Source organism: Globicephala melas, chromosome 21, assembly GCF_963455315.2.
Source record: "Globicephala melas chromosome 21, mGloMel1.2, whole genome shotgun sequence".
Taxonomy (NCBI): Eukaryota; Metazoa; Chordata; class Mammalia; order Artiodactyla; family Delphinidae; genus Globicephala; species Globicephala melas.
The window spans coordinates 13,318,148-13,337,467 of record NC_083334.1 but is presented as its reverse complement, the minus strand read 5'-3'; the positions used below and the strand labels follow the sequence as shown (position 1 = coordinate 13,337,467).

Sequence of the window (19,320 nt, the reverse complement as noted above, 5' to 3'; positions counted from 1 at the left end):
ATAGTCTGTGATATCTGAGCTTTTTGTTCAGTACCATCAATGATTATCTCTTTGTATTATTTAGGGTGATTTTGGATGTAAGAAACAGAAATTCCTAATGAAACAATGTTTCTCACATAACAAAAAGTCCAGAGATAGACCAGCTTGAGGGTTGACTGACTCAGTGGCTTAAAAATGTCCTCAGGGACCCAGGTTCTGTCACTGTATTCCCCCAGCCCTAGTGTTGGCTTCATCCTTAGGCTACCAAGAGATGTCTGCAGCAACTTTTACGATCCACATGCAGACATGACAGTGTCCAGAGAAATGGAAGCTGCCTCTACGTCTGGCTCTCTTAGAGTGGAGGAACCTTGAACTGACTTCCACTTATGTCTCATTGCTCAGAACTGAGTTACACTCCCATTCCTGAAACAGTGACTGGCAAGGGGAATGGGATTATTCCAGGCCAGTAAACTCACTCTGGAGTCAGGGTTGGGAGTCCGGAGAGGGAGGTCAACTTCCTCTTAAGGACATAGCTTCATGGGGAGGAGCTAGCTGTCTTAAAAAAAATTTAAAAAAAATTAAAAATCAGGATGTGTTAATAAGTAAGAAGGAGGGGAAAGTAGTGTCAGGGAGGAGAAAATTTTCCCCTTCTCCTTCTTGAGTTCTTTTGGCTGGCCTAAAAATTAAATTGAGACAAAACATTAACAGTGGAAAAAAATAAATTTAAATCGTACTTACGGAGGTCTCAGAGAAATAGGAGCTAAGAAGTAAGCAAGGCAGGCAGCTTTCATACTTTATAGACAAACAATAAATTTTGTGAGGAATTGACAGGACAAAGAAACTTAGGTTTGGGTTTTTAATTAGTGAAGAATCTTAACAGGGATTGGGCTTGGAGTAGTAAATCAGCAAAGAAGAACAAGGCTTGTTTATGCAGCCTTCTTGGTCCTAGGTTCCCTATCACTGGTGATAAGATTGGCTCTCTCCCTCCTGGTACAGGGAGGGCACCTTTCACATTGAGAGATTCAGTTCTTGTTTTCAGAGAGACAGGAGGGTCAAAGTGTCATTCCTGCACCAGCTTTTTCTTAAGTAACTTTAATTCAAAATCATCAATATGGCACTTTGGCATGTTTGGGGGTGATCTGCCCAGAACCCCAACAGTAGGAATATATGCTAATTGGGCAGCCAGCTTTATCTACTAGGCCAGAGCTTCTCAAACTTCAATATACATACAAATCACTTGGGGATCCTGTTAAAATGCAGATTCAGGTTCAGTTAATCTAGAGTAGAATCCAAGGAGCTACATTTCTAGCCAGCCCAATGGTGATACCAATGCTGCTGATTCAAGGACCCTAGTCTGAGTATCAAGACATTAAAAAAACTACCTGGTCCCATTGAAAATAATTAAAACTCTTAGCTAGTCCATTTCTGAAACTTTTTAGATACAGAAAGCCTATATATTTTTAAGTTTTAAGTTGGAAAAATGATAATCCACCCCAAATCCCTTATCCGTTTCCCAAATATAATTGAAACACTCAAACACTGGTTTAACCCAGAAACTGAGCTAAAATGTAAAAGGAAAGCTTTATTCATACTGCTGCACCGTAGGGAGCCCTGATCGCAGTGACCTGCCAGTAGGCGGTATTCAGGGCTTCTACAGGCACAGGGACAAAGCAGCGTTTTGCCCGTTGATACATCTGTTATTGGAGTCAGTAATAAACCACCAAAGATTCTTTATAGTAGTAAAGTATTTTAAATATTAATTATGGAGATCAGTCTATTGCATAAGGTATTTCTTTAGATTTTTCAAATTATTTTTCATTCTCGGTTTACCCAGTGAAGCTTTTCAGATCCAAGAATATTTTCATTAAGTTTTCTTCATTTCTTTCATTAAGTTTTCACATGTCCAGTTTCCACGGACATGTCAGATGCGATGTGTGCCTGGCCAAGCTATGCCCCTCTGCACTCATATCTCAATAAGCCTTATTACTTCCAACATTTACCCCACTCTGTGGGCCTTTTAGGTCTCCTTGGCTCACCTAATTTCTTCACAGCCTTTTCCACTTCCTGGGAAGTTAAATTCACTTAATGAGAGGAAGATGATAGTGATAATGGTAACACATTTTAAAAAGTATGAGCAGGACCTGTGATCCCATCAGAGAACAGCTGAGTAGGAACACAGCATGCTCTGCAGCCTCTCAGTTTAAACATTCTCACTAGCTCAAGTACAGCTACAGTAAAACACTTCATTCATTCAGATAGTGAATTCTGAGGTAAATATTTTGCAAGCTATTACAGCAAATATTGGGCGAGACTTTAGATAGGGATGCCTCTATTAGCTAACAGTGTTAACATTATTTATTGGTTTAAAAATGTTTTGTTAATAAGTTTGTGAGTTCAAACGAAAAAATATTAAACCTGTGAAAGAAAAGTTAATAATAAAAGAACATAAAATCAAGTGTCCCAATTATAGGCCATGGGATAATGAAACAGTGTTGAACTTGAATACTCACACAGAGGGGTGAAGAAAATTCTGAAAGCGGAATCAGAACCTTTTAGGCTGGGGCTTCCCTGGTGGTCCAGTGGTTAAGACTTCTCCTTCCAATGCAGGGGGTGTGGGTTTGATCCCTGGTCAGGGAGCTAAGATCCCACATGCCTCGGGGCCAAAAACACCAAAACGTAGGGACTTTCCTGGTGGTGCAGTGTTTAAGAATCCACCTGCCAATTCCAGGGGCACGGGTTCGAGCCCTGGTCCTGGAAGATCCCACATGCCACGGAGCAGCTAAGCCCGTGTGCCACAACTAGTGAACCTGCGCTCTAGAGCCTACGAGCCACAACTACTGAGCCCATGTGCTACAACTACTGAGCCCGTGCGCCTAGAGCCCGTGCTCCACACAAGAGAAGCCACCTCAATGAGAGGCCCACGCACCGCAACGAAGAGTAGCCCCTGCTCGCTGCAACTAGAGAAAGCTCGCACACAGCAACAAAGACCCAACCGCAGCCAAAAATCAATTAATTTTAAAAATAAATAAAACAGAAGCAATATTGTAACAAATTCAATAAAGACTTAAAAAGAGCAACTTTTAGGCTTCTGGGTGTCATCCACATGACCATAGACAAGCAGTAACTTTTCTGTGCCCTAGTTTCTTCATTTGTAAGATGGGGGTAGTTGATATAGGTTGCTAAGGTCCGAATTAAATACAGGATTCTGGGGTTCTGTGAGAATGTGAGAAGGGAAAGTCAGTGGAGACTAGAATTATTAGACATCTTACTTTGGGGGGACTTCCCACTCCCATCCCCAGCCTTCCTTTGCTGTGCAAATGTCGAAAGGGTATGATTGGAATTAGTTCTTTGGCCTTGGGCTGTTTATCCCTGAATAGGCAGAGAGGGCATTGGAAAGTGGAGTAGTGGAGGAAACCAAAGTTAGGCATTGGCTTATGGCATGAATGGCTCCTGTTTGGAGAGCAGTGAAGTTGACATGACTAGATTTTAAAGTACCTTTCATCCTTTGTAACGGTAAAATGAGGTCAGTTTAGGAAGAATCTGGAGGGCGAAACAGAGATGGTTTAGAAATGCACCACTTCCGATTTTACCACCTAGATTCTGTAGGAAATAATTAGATTCATTATTAGAGGGTGTATCCTGGGAAGAAAAACTAATATAAGAGAAAGAAAACTAATATAAGAGAAAGAAACGGGATAAGGAAGCATTGATGAGCAGAGAAACCTGTCAGACCTATTGCTAAACTGATAGCAACATAGGAGGAAATGAAACAGTATGGTATTCAAGGGGAAGATACAGCCCCCGTTACCCTCGGTAAGAAAGAGGATGCCCACACTGGGACTAGTGGCTGCTGGCACATCCCTTGGCAGCACGTTGTTTGTCTTTGCTGGCAGGCTGCAGCAGACAGGGTTCAGATAGGCAGGCAGGAAATCTCAGATACCCTCGGCCCACCACCAGATACTACCGAAGGTTTGATAAAAGCTCAAATCAACAGAGGCACCATGCTCGTGTGAAGAACCTAATGCCTGAAACAGTGTTAAAGGAGCAAGCTCAACGATTTTAGAGAGGATCTGCAAGGACAGAACTATTTTCACTCGTAAAGCGAAGGCATGATTTGCTTTTCACTCTCTCCTGTCACGTGTGGAGCTTTCCAGGGGCTACATGACAATGACAGCACAACAGAGTGAGTGCAGAAGCAGATATGAGAATCCAGCTGTCTTCTATTAAGGCAGGCATTAAAATATTTGCAGAAATGTTCAACTCTGCTACTCTTCTCACTAACCTTTTTTATAAAAATGTGATGTTCACATATCACTGGTTTATTGTTATTTTCAGACGAATTAATACCTTAAAATTTTCCCTTTTAACTTCTAACATGATAAATATTGATAGATGTAATCCACATAAACATTCTTTGGGGTCCCCAATAATCTTTAGATGTAATGAAAGGGTCCTGAGACCAAGAAGTTTAAGAACTTCTATTCCAGAAGAATGGAATTAGAATATAGCATTTGTAGTCAATTAGAGAAAAAAAAATTTATCATAGTCTTCCAAAAGGGGGAAAAATGGGGAAAAAAGAAGAAATAACCAAAAAAGCATTTTTTAAAGAAATAAAATTGTGAGAAAAGAGATCAAACAATATAAGTAAATGGTTTTATCAGAAGATAATATCAGAGGGGGTTAAAATTTTTTAATCAAATCCAACCTGCAAAGATATTTTAAAAAGTATAGGAGGAATGAGCTTTGATATGCCAAACAGGTAACAAGGAGAAAATAGAAATATCAATCTTAGTAGTACACAGAATAGCATTCAGGATGTGAAAATTACTGAAAGGGACAAAGAAGAGTGTTTTACATTAATAAACTGACCAAATATGCTAAAAAGATTTAATAGCCATTGATTTAAAATGTATAATAAAAGCAAAGCAGAACTAGATGATCAAATTGGTTAGACCAAATCAGTTAGACCAAAAAACAAAAAACAAAAAAAGCATAAACTACCTGCTTGTAGACTGCTCTTGGCCATGGGTATTTTGTTTGTCTATCACACAGAAAAAATTTTTAAGTGATGAAATATCGGTTTCTGTTGCTACATAGCAAATCACCCCAACATTTAGGGTATGGAGAGACTCAAAGGCAGGAGTGACTTGACAGCTGGGGGTCTGGAATCATCTGAGTGCTGGTTTACTCACACGTCAGATATCTGGGCTTGGGGTGACTTGAAGACCAGGGCTGCTGAGTGGAGGACCCACGGGTGGCCTCTCCTCGTGGCCTGGCTTCTTCACATACCGCAGCCTCAGCGCAGCTGGCTCAGGGCTCCAAGGACAGTGTTCCAGGAAACAAGGCACAAACCTCATCACCTTTTATGACCTAGCCTTGGAAGTCACATAGCATCATTTCTTCCATGTTCTATTGGTTTAAATGGTTATAAACCTTCCCAGGGCATAGACGCTCCTTAATGGGAGGAGTGTCAAATAACATGGACATGTTTCAAAACCTCTTCAGTCCAGCCTCTGGCCATACACTGATTTACATTCCTCCCCAGTGCAAAAATGTTCCCCCTTTCCAAATACATCCTCCAACCTGGAGATCCAGGGTTTAAATCGAGTCCAGGTGCGGCTGTGGCTCCTCGGGCGTGGTTCCTCGGTTATAGCTCGAGTACTTTGAAAATCTTCTGCCGGGAGAGACTAGGAAGCTGAAGTAGTAATTATACTTTTGAATCCCAAAAGTCCTGACTCTTATATTCTGTCTAAATTTTGCTTGAAAAGTGACCAATTCCATTTTTTAAAATTAATTAATTTATGTATTTATTTTTGGCTGCGTTGGGTCTTTGTTGCTATGCGCGGGCTTTCTCTAGTTGCGGCGAGCGGGGGCTACTCTTTGTTGCGGTGCGTGGGCTTCTCATTGCGGTGGCTTCTCTTGTTGCAGAGCACAGGCTCTAGGCACGCGGGCTTCAGTAGTTGTGGCTCGCAGGCTTCAGTAGTTGTGGCTCGCGGGCTCTAGAGCGCGGGCTCAGTAGTTGTGGCGCACGGGCTTAGTTGCTCCATGGCATATGGGATCTTCCTGGACCAGGGCTCGAACCCGTGTCCCCTCCATTGGCAGGAGGATTCTTAACCACTGCGCCATTAGGGAAGCCCCCCCCATTCCTTTTTTTAGTTCATCTCTTTCTATCCTGTCTTATTATTGTGGTAAAATAAACCATTGATACTTCCAGGATGCTGGAATCCTTGTGCTTGGGCCCCTGGGCCAGCCAACAAGGGGTGGGGGGGGTGGCCTGTGTCTGTCTCCGTTTTTGCTGAGCCTTGGGCTATATTGTGTTGGTCCACGCCATCACAGGCCTGCCGAGATGCAAAGGAAGGAGACCAGAAGAATGTCACAGAAGTTCTCATCTGACAAGATGTTCATAAAGAAGACAAAGAAGCTTAGTAAACTTAGTTATTATTCCTTGAATTGTCACCTCTCAATTATAAGAGTTGGATTTTTTTTAAACCTTTAAAAATCATTTTAAAAAGCAAATACCATTGATTTTTTTAAATAGGGATCATGAATATGCCTACAGGATGGATTTTTTTTAAGAACTAATATTATGTGAATAAGGACTTAATATGGCTTGGGATAAATTTTCCATTAATAACATTACACATAACATATTTAAATGCTGTCATATCTCAATTAGCTTAGGTGCAAGTTAAGCTGGTACTTCCAGTAGTTAGATGAATCAAGAAGTGGCTCTAGCTATGATGGACATATTGAAATACTGTAAAGAGTTTGAGCAAAATTGTTTCATTAAAGAAAATTAGGAAAAAGCAATATTTCTTAAATGTGTGACTTTTTTTTTTTTTTAACATCTTTATTGGGGTATAATTGCTTTACAATGGTGTGTTAGTTTCTGCTAAATGTGTGACTTTAAATATGTACATATTTATATAAATATGTTTGTATCCCTGAAAGTTTATTCAAGTTAACTTTTTTTAGATCTTAATTGGAAAGACAATGGATTATATATTGGAGGTTGCCATGTGCTGAAGCACACAGCAGCCACTTTAGAAAAATGTGCTAGTGATACCTGGTGTCACTAAATAACATCCAACATATACTTCTCCATCAAGGAGAGTTAGAATGCTATCTTTTTAAATGAATTAGACTGAAATTCTTGTTTTATTTTATTTTTTAGCTATTGCCTTCTTTTATTTTTAAAACCTTTTTAAAAATGATATTAGGAAAATAGCTTACTTTTAATTCCCTCTAGAATTTAATTTTAAAGCCTCTCATAAATGGCTAAATTAATCAAGAAACCTTATTAAATTCTACAAAATGGATATTTCTTGGAAGAAGATACTTCAATTATATATAGTACAAATATATCTTTTTATTTTATATATTTTTTATACAGCAGGTTCTTATTAGTCATCCACTTTATACACATCAGTGTATACATTTCAATCCCAGTCTCCCAATATCATGCCACTCCCTTCTGGCTTGTAGAGTTTCTGCTGAGAAATCAGCTGTTAACCTTATGGGGATTCCCTTGTATGTTATTTGTCATTTTTCCCTTGTTGCTTTTAATAATTTTGCTTTGTCTTTAATTTTTGTCAGTTTGCTTACTATGTGTCTCGGCATGTTTCTCCTTGGGTTTATCCTGCCTGGGACTCTCTGCGCTTCCCAGACTTGGGTGGCTATTTCCTTTCCCATGTTAGGGAAATTTTTTTGACTATAATCTCTTCAAATATTTTCTCAGGTCCTTTCTCTGTCTCTTCTCCCTCTGGGACCCCTCTAGTGAGAATGTTGGTGTGTTTAATGTTGTCCCAGAGGTCTCTTAGGCTGTCTTCATTTCTTTTAATTCTTTTTTCTCTATTCTGTTCCACAGCAGTGATTTCCACCATTCTGTCTTCCAGGTCACTTATCTGTTCTTCTGCCTCAGTTATTCTGCTATTGATTTTTTCTAGTGTATTTTTCATTTCAGTTATTGTATTGTTCATCTCTGTTCGTTCTTTAATTCTTCTAGGTGTTTGTTCTTTAATTCTTCTAGGTCTTTGTTAAACATTTCTTGCATCTTCTTGATCTTTGCCTCCATTCTTTTTCTGAGGTCCTGGATCATCTTCACTATCATTATTCTGAATCCTTTTTCTGGAAAGTTGCCTATCGCGACTTCATTTAGTTGATTGTCTGGGATTTTCTCTTGTTCCTTCATCTCGTACATAGCCCTCTGCCTTTTCATCTTGTCTATCTTTCTGTGAAGTAGTTTTCGTTCCACAGGCTGCAGGATTGTAGTTCTTCTTGCTTCTGCTGTCTGCCCTCTGGTGGATGAGTCTATCTTACAGGATTGTGCAAGTTTCCTGATGGGAGGGACTGGTGGTGGGTAGAGCTGGGTGTTGCTCTGGTGGGCAGAGCTCAGTAAAACTTTAATCTGCTTGTCTGCTGATGGGTGGGGCTGAGTTCCCTCCCTGTTGGTTGTTTGGCCTGAGGCGACCCAGCACTGGAGCCTATGTGCTCTTTGGTGGGTCTAATGTTGGACTCTGGGAGGGCTCACGCCAAGGAATACTTCCCAGAGCTTCTGCTGCCAGTGTCCTTGTCCCCACGGTGAGCCACAGCCACCCCCCGCCTCTGCGGGAGACCCTCCAACACTAGCAGGTAGGTCTGGCTCAGTCTCTAGTGGGATCACTGCTCCTTCCTCATGGGTCCTAATGTGCACACTACTTTGTGTGTGCCCTCCAAGAGTGGAGTCTCTGTTTCCCCGTCCTGTTGAAGTCCTGCAGTCAAATCCCGCTAGCCTTCCATGTCTGATTCTCTGGGAATTCCTCCTCCTATTGCCAGATCCCCCAGATTGGGAAGCCTGACGTGGGGCTCAGAACCTTCACGCCAGTGGGTGGACTTCTGTGGTATAAGTGTTCTCCAGTTTGTGAGTCACCCACCCAGCGGTTATGGGATTTGATTTGATTGTGATTGTGCCCCTCTACCGTCTCATTAGGTCTTCTCCTTTGTCTTTGGATGTGGGGTATCTTTTTTGTTGAGTTCCAGTGTCTTCCTGTCGATGACTGTTCAGCAGTCAGTTGTGATTCTGGTGCTCTCGCAAGAGGGAGTGAGCGCACATCCTTCTACTCCGCCATCTTGAACCCCATATATATCTTTCTAAATGGGTTCCTATTCAGGTTTTGTCATTAGTGTGGTATGGTTTTCAACAAACTACCAACCACTAATTTCCTAAGTTTTCCCCTCAGGAAGCCACTGTTACTCATTTTTTTTAAAGTTTCTGTAATCTTTGATAGTGTTCAGTTTAAGCTTTGGGAGGTAGATTTACAGTTTTTGTGACTTTGCTCAAAGGATTTAACTTTTTTGCACCAGTCACATTTTTTAAATGGAGTTTAAAATGCCTCTTTACCTTACAGCACTGTGCTTTTAACAGTATAAAATACTAAGGAAGTAAAAGAGTTTACATAAAGCTACACTCTAATAAAAACAAATAATGGTTACTCTAAAAAAATATTGTTAAAACAAAACAAATGTACCATTCTGTTAATCTGATATAATGTATTCATTTTTAGCACAGACTTAAGCCGAAACACTGAGCCAGCTTAATATTTTTAGAAACTTCTGACAAATGTTTAGTAATAATTGTGCTTACTGAAAATTGTTATAATAATGAAAATTTAAGAATTTAGCATGTTGATAAAAGCTTCATTTGATAATCATAGTATGGAAAATATTTTTCTTTGTTAAAAACTCCTTTTATATAATGTATTTATTTGGCTTTTGTTTAGTCAGGAATAAAAGTTTGACTTTTATACAAGTGTTTGTTTTAATGCGAATATTAAGGTCATAAATCTTGTGTAGTAAAATATTTTCAGGTTAAGTTGAAGGTTTCAGAATATTATGGGTTTGCTTTTGCCATTTTCTGGCCATTGTTTGCATTGCTGAGGACATTTTATTTTTTGAAGTATACCCTCCAACCAGTAAGAACCATCTCAACTAAGTATTGCGTCAGTACACTCCACCAGAGGTTTCTAACTTTTAAACTGCCTTAGGAGAACATAAAACGAATGTGACAAAGGCATTTTCCATAAATTATACCAGCAGTGTACAACCAGTGCCATGAACATTTCTCATTAAAATATCTTCATGGTTTTATATTAGCATTTTATTCCCAAAGAACCCAACGAGCAGAAAACTCTAAGCTGCCTCTGAGTTTTTTTCTACCCAGTTGTAGTCTGGATGTCACTGGCATTATTTCATACATCCCTTTTCATGACTTAATGTAATTGTTTCCATTTATAGGAGCTAAAGCATATACCATCATATTTCTGTGCTACTTTGTTTAGCCATTTTCCCTTTTTTTGCTCACTTCTGTAGCTTTTCTGCAATTAGATAAAAAGGGACCACAAAAACATCACTTTGATCAGCCTTCAGTAGCACCTAGGAAAAACTACTCTTTCACAAGAGAGGAGGTGAGACAGATTGATCGGGAAAATCAGAGGCTTTTGAAAGAACTGTCGAGACAGGCTGAAAAACCAGGAAGCAAAAGTACGATTCCAAGAAGATCGACTGGTCCTCCACCTAGGTTATATCATAGTGCTCTCAACAGACAGAGGGAACAACAAAGGATTGAAAGAGAAAATTTGGTAAGTAACTGAGATTTTTTTAGTCATCAAAGAAAATGCATTTGTACTGATTTGTTAGTCCAACTTTCAGGAAACCCAATACAGCGAAATTTTCTAACTTACATATATAAAAGTAGGAATAGATACGTATGGCCTGAAATACATGATGAGCTATGAGCCTGGAAGGTACAATGTATGCTTTTTTATCCAGGAAACTATATTTTAAGGGAATATTAAATGAAAATACTGAAAGCTCCATTATTTATTTGACTATATCTGTGGAATCACTATAGTAGTACAGGAAATGGTGTCCAAGGGTGAGATACATGTCTCTTCTGGAGAGCTAAATCTATTTCACTTCATTTTATCCTCGAAAGCTAAAATAATTTAAATATCATTTATTTTAAATAATAAATACATTCTCAGAGAGGTCAAATTTGTTGCCCTGCTGCTTGAATGTATGAAAGACATTGATTGTTAAAAACCATATAAGTACGCTTTGATGTCCTAAGGAATATATATGGAAACTGTTGAAAATCTTCACATTAAAACCTATTTATTCATAGCATATCATTTTCTTTATAAAATGCAGTTCATAGTAATTGATGATATTTATTGAGCTCTTTAATGCTGGGCGTTGTTCTAAGTGTCTTCTAAATATTAGCTTATTGAATCCTGACAATAATTCTTTCAGGTAGGTACTTTATTTTTATCCACATCTTACAAATGGAATAATTGAGACCTAAAAGGGTTAAATAATTAATCCATGGACAAGGAGCTGGTAAGGAAGTGGCTAAGCCAAGATTTTAAACCCACGTAGCATCTTAAACTAAAATTAGACCCTTAATGAGCACATACATTCAGAGCTAAAATAATTGGTAAAGCTATTATTAAAATTACTAGAATAATTAGCAAAATTCACCCTCATTATGTTTCGTCATCAGTACAGTTCTATTTGACTATGTACTTAACCTGAACTTGCAAGAGTAACAACTCCTGTGAATTTCTTTGTTACCATCACTAGCACCAGGAGTTGGCGAGCTGGGTTGGTATATTTACAAAAATAGTACTCTTGGGCCCTTTAGGAGAGTCACCCTGAATGTGGCAGGAAGTAGGTAACAGCAAAACGAGTTGAAGTGAGGTTGGTGGGTAGTGAGCTACATGATAACTTCCTGCACGTCACTCTGGCAGTTTCAAGATTCATTCATGATTTTAAAAAATTTGGAATTAGTGTGTGTCACGAACATCTGGTTTTACCTTATTTTCACTCTCCCACATGGCTCTGGAGTCTTGTTTTATTTAACAAGCAGTTGCATAGTGCATACTGTTTTACAATTTTAGGTCATTTAATCCTCGTAGCAACCTAAAGACACACTTACTGTTGTTGTGGAGGAGAAAACGAGACACTGAGTAGGGCGCAGGGACTTCCTCAAGGTTAAACAGCTAGCAGGTGGCAGAATCATGTCCCGGTTACCTAGCTTTGGGGTTACTTTTTTTTAACAGCTTTTTTGAGATATAATTCACATGCCATACTCATTTAAAGTGTACAATTCATAAGTTGTAGTAAAATATACGTAACATAAAATTTGCCATTTTGTTTTTAAGTGATTGGTTCAGTGGCATTAATTACATTCACAATGTTGGGCAACCATCACTACTACTTATTTCCAAAACTTTTTTGATCACTCCATACAGAAACTCTGTACCAAACAATAACACTCCGTTCTCCCTTCTCCTCAGCCCTTGGTAACCTCTAATCTACCTTCTGTCTATAAATCTGCCTATTCTAGATATTTCATATAAGTGGAATAATGGAATATTTGTCATTTTGTGTCTGGCTTATTTCCCTTAGCATGTTTTTGAGGTTTATCCATGTTGTATCCTGTATCAGAACTTCATTCCTTTTTGTGGCTGAATAATATTCCATATATGTATGTGCCGCATTTTGATTCCCCATTCATCTGATGGTGGACACTTGGGTTGTTTCCACATTTTGGCTACTGTGAGTAATGCTGCACGGGAACACTGACTACAAGTATCTGTTCAGGTCCCTGCTTTCAGTTCCTTTGGGTGCATACCTAAGAGTGGAATTGCTGGGTCATATGGTAATTCTGTGTTTATCTTTTTGAGGAACTTGGGTTTACTTTTGAGAAGCTGAAGCCATACTGTCTAGAGGCTTTACTGGTATGAACAGGATGAAAACTGTTAAGCAGCTTCTGTTTACAGCTTTTATCATCCCCCATATCAGTGGTACATCTCAACTGTTTTAATAAACAGTGAAAAATTACCACTATTTTATTCTTTTTACTTTGTATGCTTAGTAATATGTATATGTGAGCAATATTTTTCTCCATTTCATAGTAAGGTCTTATTTGTTATACTCTAGGACAGTAGAATATAATGTGAACCACATGTATAATTTAAATTTTTCTAGTAGCCACGTTAGAAAGTTCAAAGAAACAGGTGAAATTATTCTGCTATAATATTTTAACTGACTAAATAAAAAATATTTCTTTTTAACATGTTAAGCAATATAAAAAATTGAGATTTTACCTTTTTTTGGTACTAAGTCTTTGAAATCCGTTGTATATTTTATGCTTAGAGCACATCTCAATTTGGACCAGCCACATTTTAAATGCTCTGTGGCTACATATGGCTTGTGGCTTTGGGCAGTGCAGCTCCGAAACAAAAGCTTAATTCATAAGTGGAAAAAGTAGCTTAAAGCTAAACAGGAAAATAAACATAATTTATTATAAAATATTGTTACGTTATTGTAAGGAAAAATAATCTTCCAGATTTATGCTTAACTCTTCACCGTCTATACCAAAATAAAACTAATTCTATACCTTTTAAAATTTTTTCTTGGCTATTCCTTTGCATTTATTCTTCATACTGACTGACTTTTTTCTTTATAAAAAGTTTTTTAATTAAATTTTTGTTGGAATTGTGTTGACTTTACATTTTAATTGCAGAGTGTTTGGCACTCTTAAAATATTACCTTCCTATCTAGAAATATGGTATGTCTTTCCATTTACTCAAGCCTTCTTATACTCTACCTTAGTAAGGTTTTATAGTTTTTTTTAAAACTGTATATTTTTATGCTATTGCCATGAAATTTTTCATTACATTTTCTAATTGGTTACTTTTGTAAACTATCACTTTTTGTGTATTTATTATATAAGCAGCCACCTACCAAATCCTTATTTAGAGCCACATTGGCTCTAATAGTTCCTCAGGGTGAGATGATATACTTTTTAACCTGTTTGCTAAACTGTTCGTAGTCAAAACACACATGCATGGGTACAGACGTGCTCATACAGCACTTTTGTGTCAGGTGTACTGCACAAGCAGGGTCCATTACTTTATAATTTTCATGATTTATAATCCTTCCTTTGCTCCATCTCCAGTGATAGAGGCCAGTTCAGATGGCTAACAGGCATGATGACTAAAGTAGTTCTGTTCCAGTACTCTCAAATTAGTTCCTTAGTAATCCAGAGGCTGTTAGACTTGAGACGAAGTAGTGCTGTGCAGAAGAGGTAGAAAAGGAGAGCCCTCTATCCAGTAGAGGGCGTGCTTGCTACATATAGACTCAATTATATTAGAACTTCATTATTTCAAAAGGGAACAAATTTTTTAATTCATGAATTTTGAAATATTCTTGTTAAACCATGTCTCTTTATATTCATTTGGACATAATATGAATTCTGTTTTTATGAAAGAGTGCAAGAATAACCTTAGCAGAAGGAGAAGGGGTCAGTGAGGATATAGTTTCACCTTACTCTAAAAATAATGAGGCTATTTCATGCTCTTAAATGTATGTCCGTCAGTTTCCTGAGCTGTGAAAAGGGGGTGGGGAGAGGAGTAATTTAATAAAGTAAACCATAATCTTTCCACTCATGAGTTACTGTGTTAAAATATTATTTTTAAAGTAAAAGTAACGCATGTATGGGGTTGGCCAAAAAATTAGTTCGGGCTTTTGTAACAGCTTACAGAAAAACCCAAACGAACTTTTTGGCCAACCCAATGTAAATTTATAAAATTCAAACCAGTCTTAAAAACATTAGATGAGCAATAAAATCCTTCCTCCCTCTTCTGTTCTTTGTCTGCTGGTTTAGGGAGGTAATGTTAGATAGATGTGAAAACTATTAGAGAGTGATATGTTGTCACAAAGATGAAGTTTTAAAGCAAATCTCATACCAAGTATGAGTATTATCTGTGGATTAGTCAGTACCTTTGTTCCAAGGTCTTGAAATAATTTACAGTTCACTCGCTTTGGTTTTCCTCCTCTGCTTATTGTCTATTATCTCCTTCCATAGAAGAAAGCAAGCTAACGATAACTGAATACAACTCCAGCTATAGACAAATATGTAGAACAGTCGTGATTGTCCCAGACTGTAGGACACTTGTTACTCTTTAATGTCCTTCGGGGTCTTTGCTTTTTCACTTTAGAAACAATAAAGCAACTCTCCTCTGCCGGCAGCTGCAGAAATCATTAACTCACTGTTTGTCCATTCATTTGTTTTAACCTTTCCACCTCAGAAGACAGGATTCAGGCTGGGTTAATTTTCTTTCGAAAAAGAATGATACTTCTTAGATAGAACAGAGATATTTGAACAAACTGTTCGAATTCATTATTAGAATCTGATTTGAGTAGCAGTTCTAAGATTTTGTAAACCATAAATGGGAATATAAGTAACCATTCTTACATTTTTCAATCCATTAAACAGATATTTGTTTAATGTCTGCTATGAGCTATGTAAGAAACTGGAATGGATATAAGAAAAAATATAAAATACTGCCCTGTCATTTAATATATAACTTAGCTATGAAGATAATACTAGAGTGTGTCAAACAACTAGAAAATAATCAAAGCAGTATTAAGGATAGCAATTAATATTTAATAAGTCCTTACTATATGCCAGGCACTGTTCTGAGCATTTTAAATGCATTATCTCATTTAGTACCCTAAACTGACTCTTTGAGTTTTATTTCATTGTTAATATCACTATTAAGTCATTTGACCAAGGTCACACAATCAATGGCAGAGCGAAGGTTTAAATCCAGGTCTTTCTGACTAGAAAACTTACATTTTTTTATCACTCAATTACAGGTGTTACAGTATTTTGACCTATCATTTTTAAGTCTTACTCAGGAGTTGTAAATTGATGACTAGATTGAAATGTATATACTTTTGATGTTAGGGTTTCTACTGTAATCCTTCATATTTTTATCAATATATTGTTTCTACAAGTAAGAGCTGTTTGTATCTGAAATCATTCCTTTAGCTTTTGCTGAGCTTGTTGTGTTCATATCTCACACAGATACATGGCACGGTTCCGTGTGATTTGGATAGCTGAACCAAATCATTGCTCTCTTATTTCCCCAGGTTTCTGCATGTAAACTTGATAAGTGACATATCAGCATTACAGAATGGGTTTACTTTTTGCCTTATTGTTAACTTATTTCCAAATTGATTTTGATCACATTACTTTATATGTTTTATATCTGATAAATAAGCATTGCAATTTTCTTAAAGTTTGTAAAAGAAAAATATACATACAACCAAATGAATAAATTTAGGGAATTAGCAGTTTATCTAAAAAACATTGAGACTTCTACCAGCAAGAAAACAAAATTGGTAGGTAACTGAAAATACCAAGTTTTCTGTGCTGTCCATTCCACCGTGCACAGCTCAATGGGTAGTTAATAGGATAATCAGATAAAACAGCGAATGGTTCTCTACCCAGTAAAATACATTGATGATGTGACACTCAGCAAGTTTCTTACTCAGTTATAAACTGCAGGTGGAGGAGCTATATTAGTTGGTAGGTCTTGGCACCTAAATTGTACAGCTTCTCTGTCTACAAAGAGAGAAAGACAGCATGTTATTATGGAAAGACCGTAGACTTTATAGTCAGGTGGAACCACAGATAAATCCTGACTCTGAACTCAGCAAAGAGAACCGTTCCTCTACTTGTGTAAGACTTCACTGAGGAGTTGACTCTTTTCTAGCTTTTGAAGGCTCAGAACTGAAGAAGGCCATTTCATGCAGGAAGGTGAGCTGGCAGGCTGAGTCCTCTGGGTGGGTCCGGCTGCTTCTTCTTCCTGTGTCCTGCGCCTCTGCCGTTTGTCTGCAAGCTCCTTTCATTCTACAACCCTTGCTCTCCTTTCCTCGATAGCTCTTCCCTCAATATTCTGGCTTCTCTGGAATCGCGCAGGAACACACTGATAATGGAGCCTCAGAATAGCAGGGCGGGAGGGGGCTGATAACAGTTGAGAACAAGTTCTGGAGACAGTTGGTGGTGATGAACTGTAGGCTTAAAAATGGTTAGAATGGTAAATCTTATGTGGATTATACCACAATACAAAGATAAAACTAAGTTGAGGGAGAAGGAAAAAAGATTGTCCAGAGAAAACTTGTCCTATGACTAAACTCATGAGGCTAACTTTATAATGTGAATCTTAGTGCAGGACAGCATTCTCTTTTCAAACAAAGATCAACTTGCTACAGAGGAAGTTTAAGTCAATAAAGAAAATAATAAAACACAACCATGGATCAATTCCCCCATCCATATGGTCTACTTAAACATTCCTTTCTCACTGAAGCCTGTGAAAATCAAACAAAAGAAACTCTTTCACCTTCTGATTTGTGAAGGAAGGATTATGAATAAAATTAGGGACATTACACATTAGCCTCTGTTACAAAATCGTATTAATGCACATACCACGCTACTGGATACTGTCTTGCATTGGCTAGTTGGTTTATACAATCTTTAAAAACCTTTATGTTCTGTAGTAGTTGATTTCAAACTTCTTAAGAGCAAAAACTTTTTTTTTCCAAACAATTTTATGCAGAATCTTCAATATATAAAACAGACAATACAGAAAGCATGGTTGGGCCGGTAGAAATTAGGAGTGGGAGACCTGAGAGGCCAGCCCACTGGCCTTTCCTCAACGTCCTAGGAGCCCTGAGGCACCACTGGAAAGTAAACAGGTTGACAGTCACTGCTCTGTGCTCATATATAGATAGAACTTATAATAGTAGCTTAGATGTGTTCACAGTCATTTCTAGGGTTGAACACTGGGCTCTTAGCATTATTGCTCCCATTATGTCATTTCTATGAGAAAATCAGGTTTAATGTATTTCAGCTTACAGCACCTTTTCTAAGATTGTAACCCGACAAAGAAGAGAGATGTGCCTACAGTCGGTTGTTAAAATCATAGTGGTTTTGGTTAGCCATAGGTTAGGTGAAAACCCTTAGATTTTCCTGAAAGTACATTATTTGAAATATTTTTTCACAGTGACTTAAAGTCTTTTCTACTTCATTTTGTGAATTTCAGGTTCTAGAAAGTATTCGCCTTTTTAAAAAACTATTGCTATTTTTCTAACGTTGGCTTTTAAATGGGTTGTCTTTAAATGAAGGCTTTATTGAAACGGCTTGAAGCTGTGAAACCAACAGTTGGTATGAAACGCTCAGAACAGCTGACAGACTATCACCGCAACATGGGTTATTTCAGCTCATCCCCGACCTCCAGACGAGTGAGGTCCACTCTTGGCCAGTACAGCCCGTTAAGTAAGCATACTCAAAATTATTTTGTACTTGTTCGTGTCTTTTGTCCTTTTAAAAACATATAACTTCGGTTCTTATGATAAAGTTTTAAAATGCTGACTTCTGGAATGCTGTCTGTTGTTTTTCACTGGCATGCTTTGTTTTATTTGTGTTACTTCATTAATTTCAGGTTTCATTTACAGTGTATAATGGCAGCATAGGAAGGAAACCAGGAGAAAAAACAATTGAAAATACCAGTTATCTCTTAGGTAATGGAGGAGACACTTTTACTTTCAATATGTTTATTTAAGGAAGAAATGAACAGATATGCTATTTAAAGTCGCTGTAACATTCTCTTTAGCCAGTTAAGAATTTTTAGTAGTATCTTCCAGCCCTAATATGTGCTTTTTCTTCCTCATTGGTAACTAAAAGAAGAATTAGCAAATCTGTAGTCATCAGATTAATCCCTCTTAATACTTAATATATGATCCGTTACATGCCTGGCCGGTAGTGTGTCCCGGGGTAGTGTGTCCCGGAGAACGCAGGTGGGAGTGACCACTGAGTGCTAGGGCGTGTGACGCATGGAAAGGCCAGACCTTTTTTCCTTACAGAAGTCTGTTTTGTTAGTTCATGTACGTGTTCAAAACTATAAAGTCTGGGGCTTCCCTGGTGGCGCAGTGGTTGAGAGTCTGCCTGCCGATGCAGGGGACATGGGTTCGTGCCCCAGTCCGGGAAGATCCCACATGCCACGGAGCGGCTGGGCCCGTGAGCCATGGCCGCTGAGCCTGCGCTTCCGGAGCCTGTGCTCCGCAACAGGAGAGGCCACAGCAGTGAGAGGCCCGCGTACTGCAAAAAAAAAAAAAAAAAACTATAAAGTCTGTAGAAGCTAATCCTAAGAGAAAGTTGGAACCGCTTGTAATCTTAAACACTCAAATGACTAGTAATTCCAGTCACTCATCCTTCAAGCATCATTTCCTTGGCAGAGTTCATGACTAAGAAAGGGTCTTATTCCAGTTACTCACACTTAGTATTATGCCTTGAAAGCAGTAAATTATTTGTTGAATAAATGTATAAATGGTTATACATAGAGATTTTTTTCCCACTTGAATCCTTTGAGAAGCTTTTAAAAACATTTATTCCCACTCCAAATCTATTGAATCAAAATGCCCTAAAATAGCGTTTGGGCATGTTTGTTA

General features: G+C 38.1%; 1 protein-coding gene across 3 annotated transcripts in view; it reads left to right on the top strand.

Annotated features, from left to right (window-relative positions):
• The window catches only part of CFAP97 (cilia and flagella associated protein 97), a 33,561-nt gene that overhangs the window by 12,545 nt on the left and 1,696 nt on the right, over positions 1-19,320 (top strand). For 2 of the 3 annotated variants that reach the window (XM_070044619.1, XM_070044620.1), the window contains exons 3-5: positions 10,327-10,595; positions 17,998-18,148; positions 18,328-18,393. In XM_070044619.1, the coding sequence (XP_069900720.1) occupies positions 10,327-10,595; positions 17,998-18,148; positions 18,328-18,393 (486 nt within the window). The remainder of the gene's footprint in view (positions 1-10,326; positions 10,596-17,997; positions 18,149-18,327; positions 18,394-19,320) is intronic. The other variant, XM_030831098.2, reaches the window with a different exon arrangement.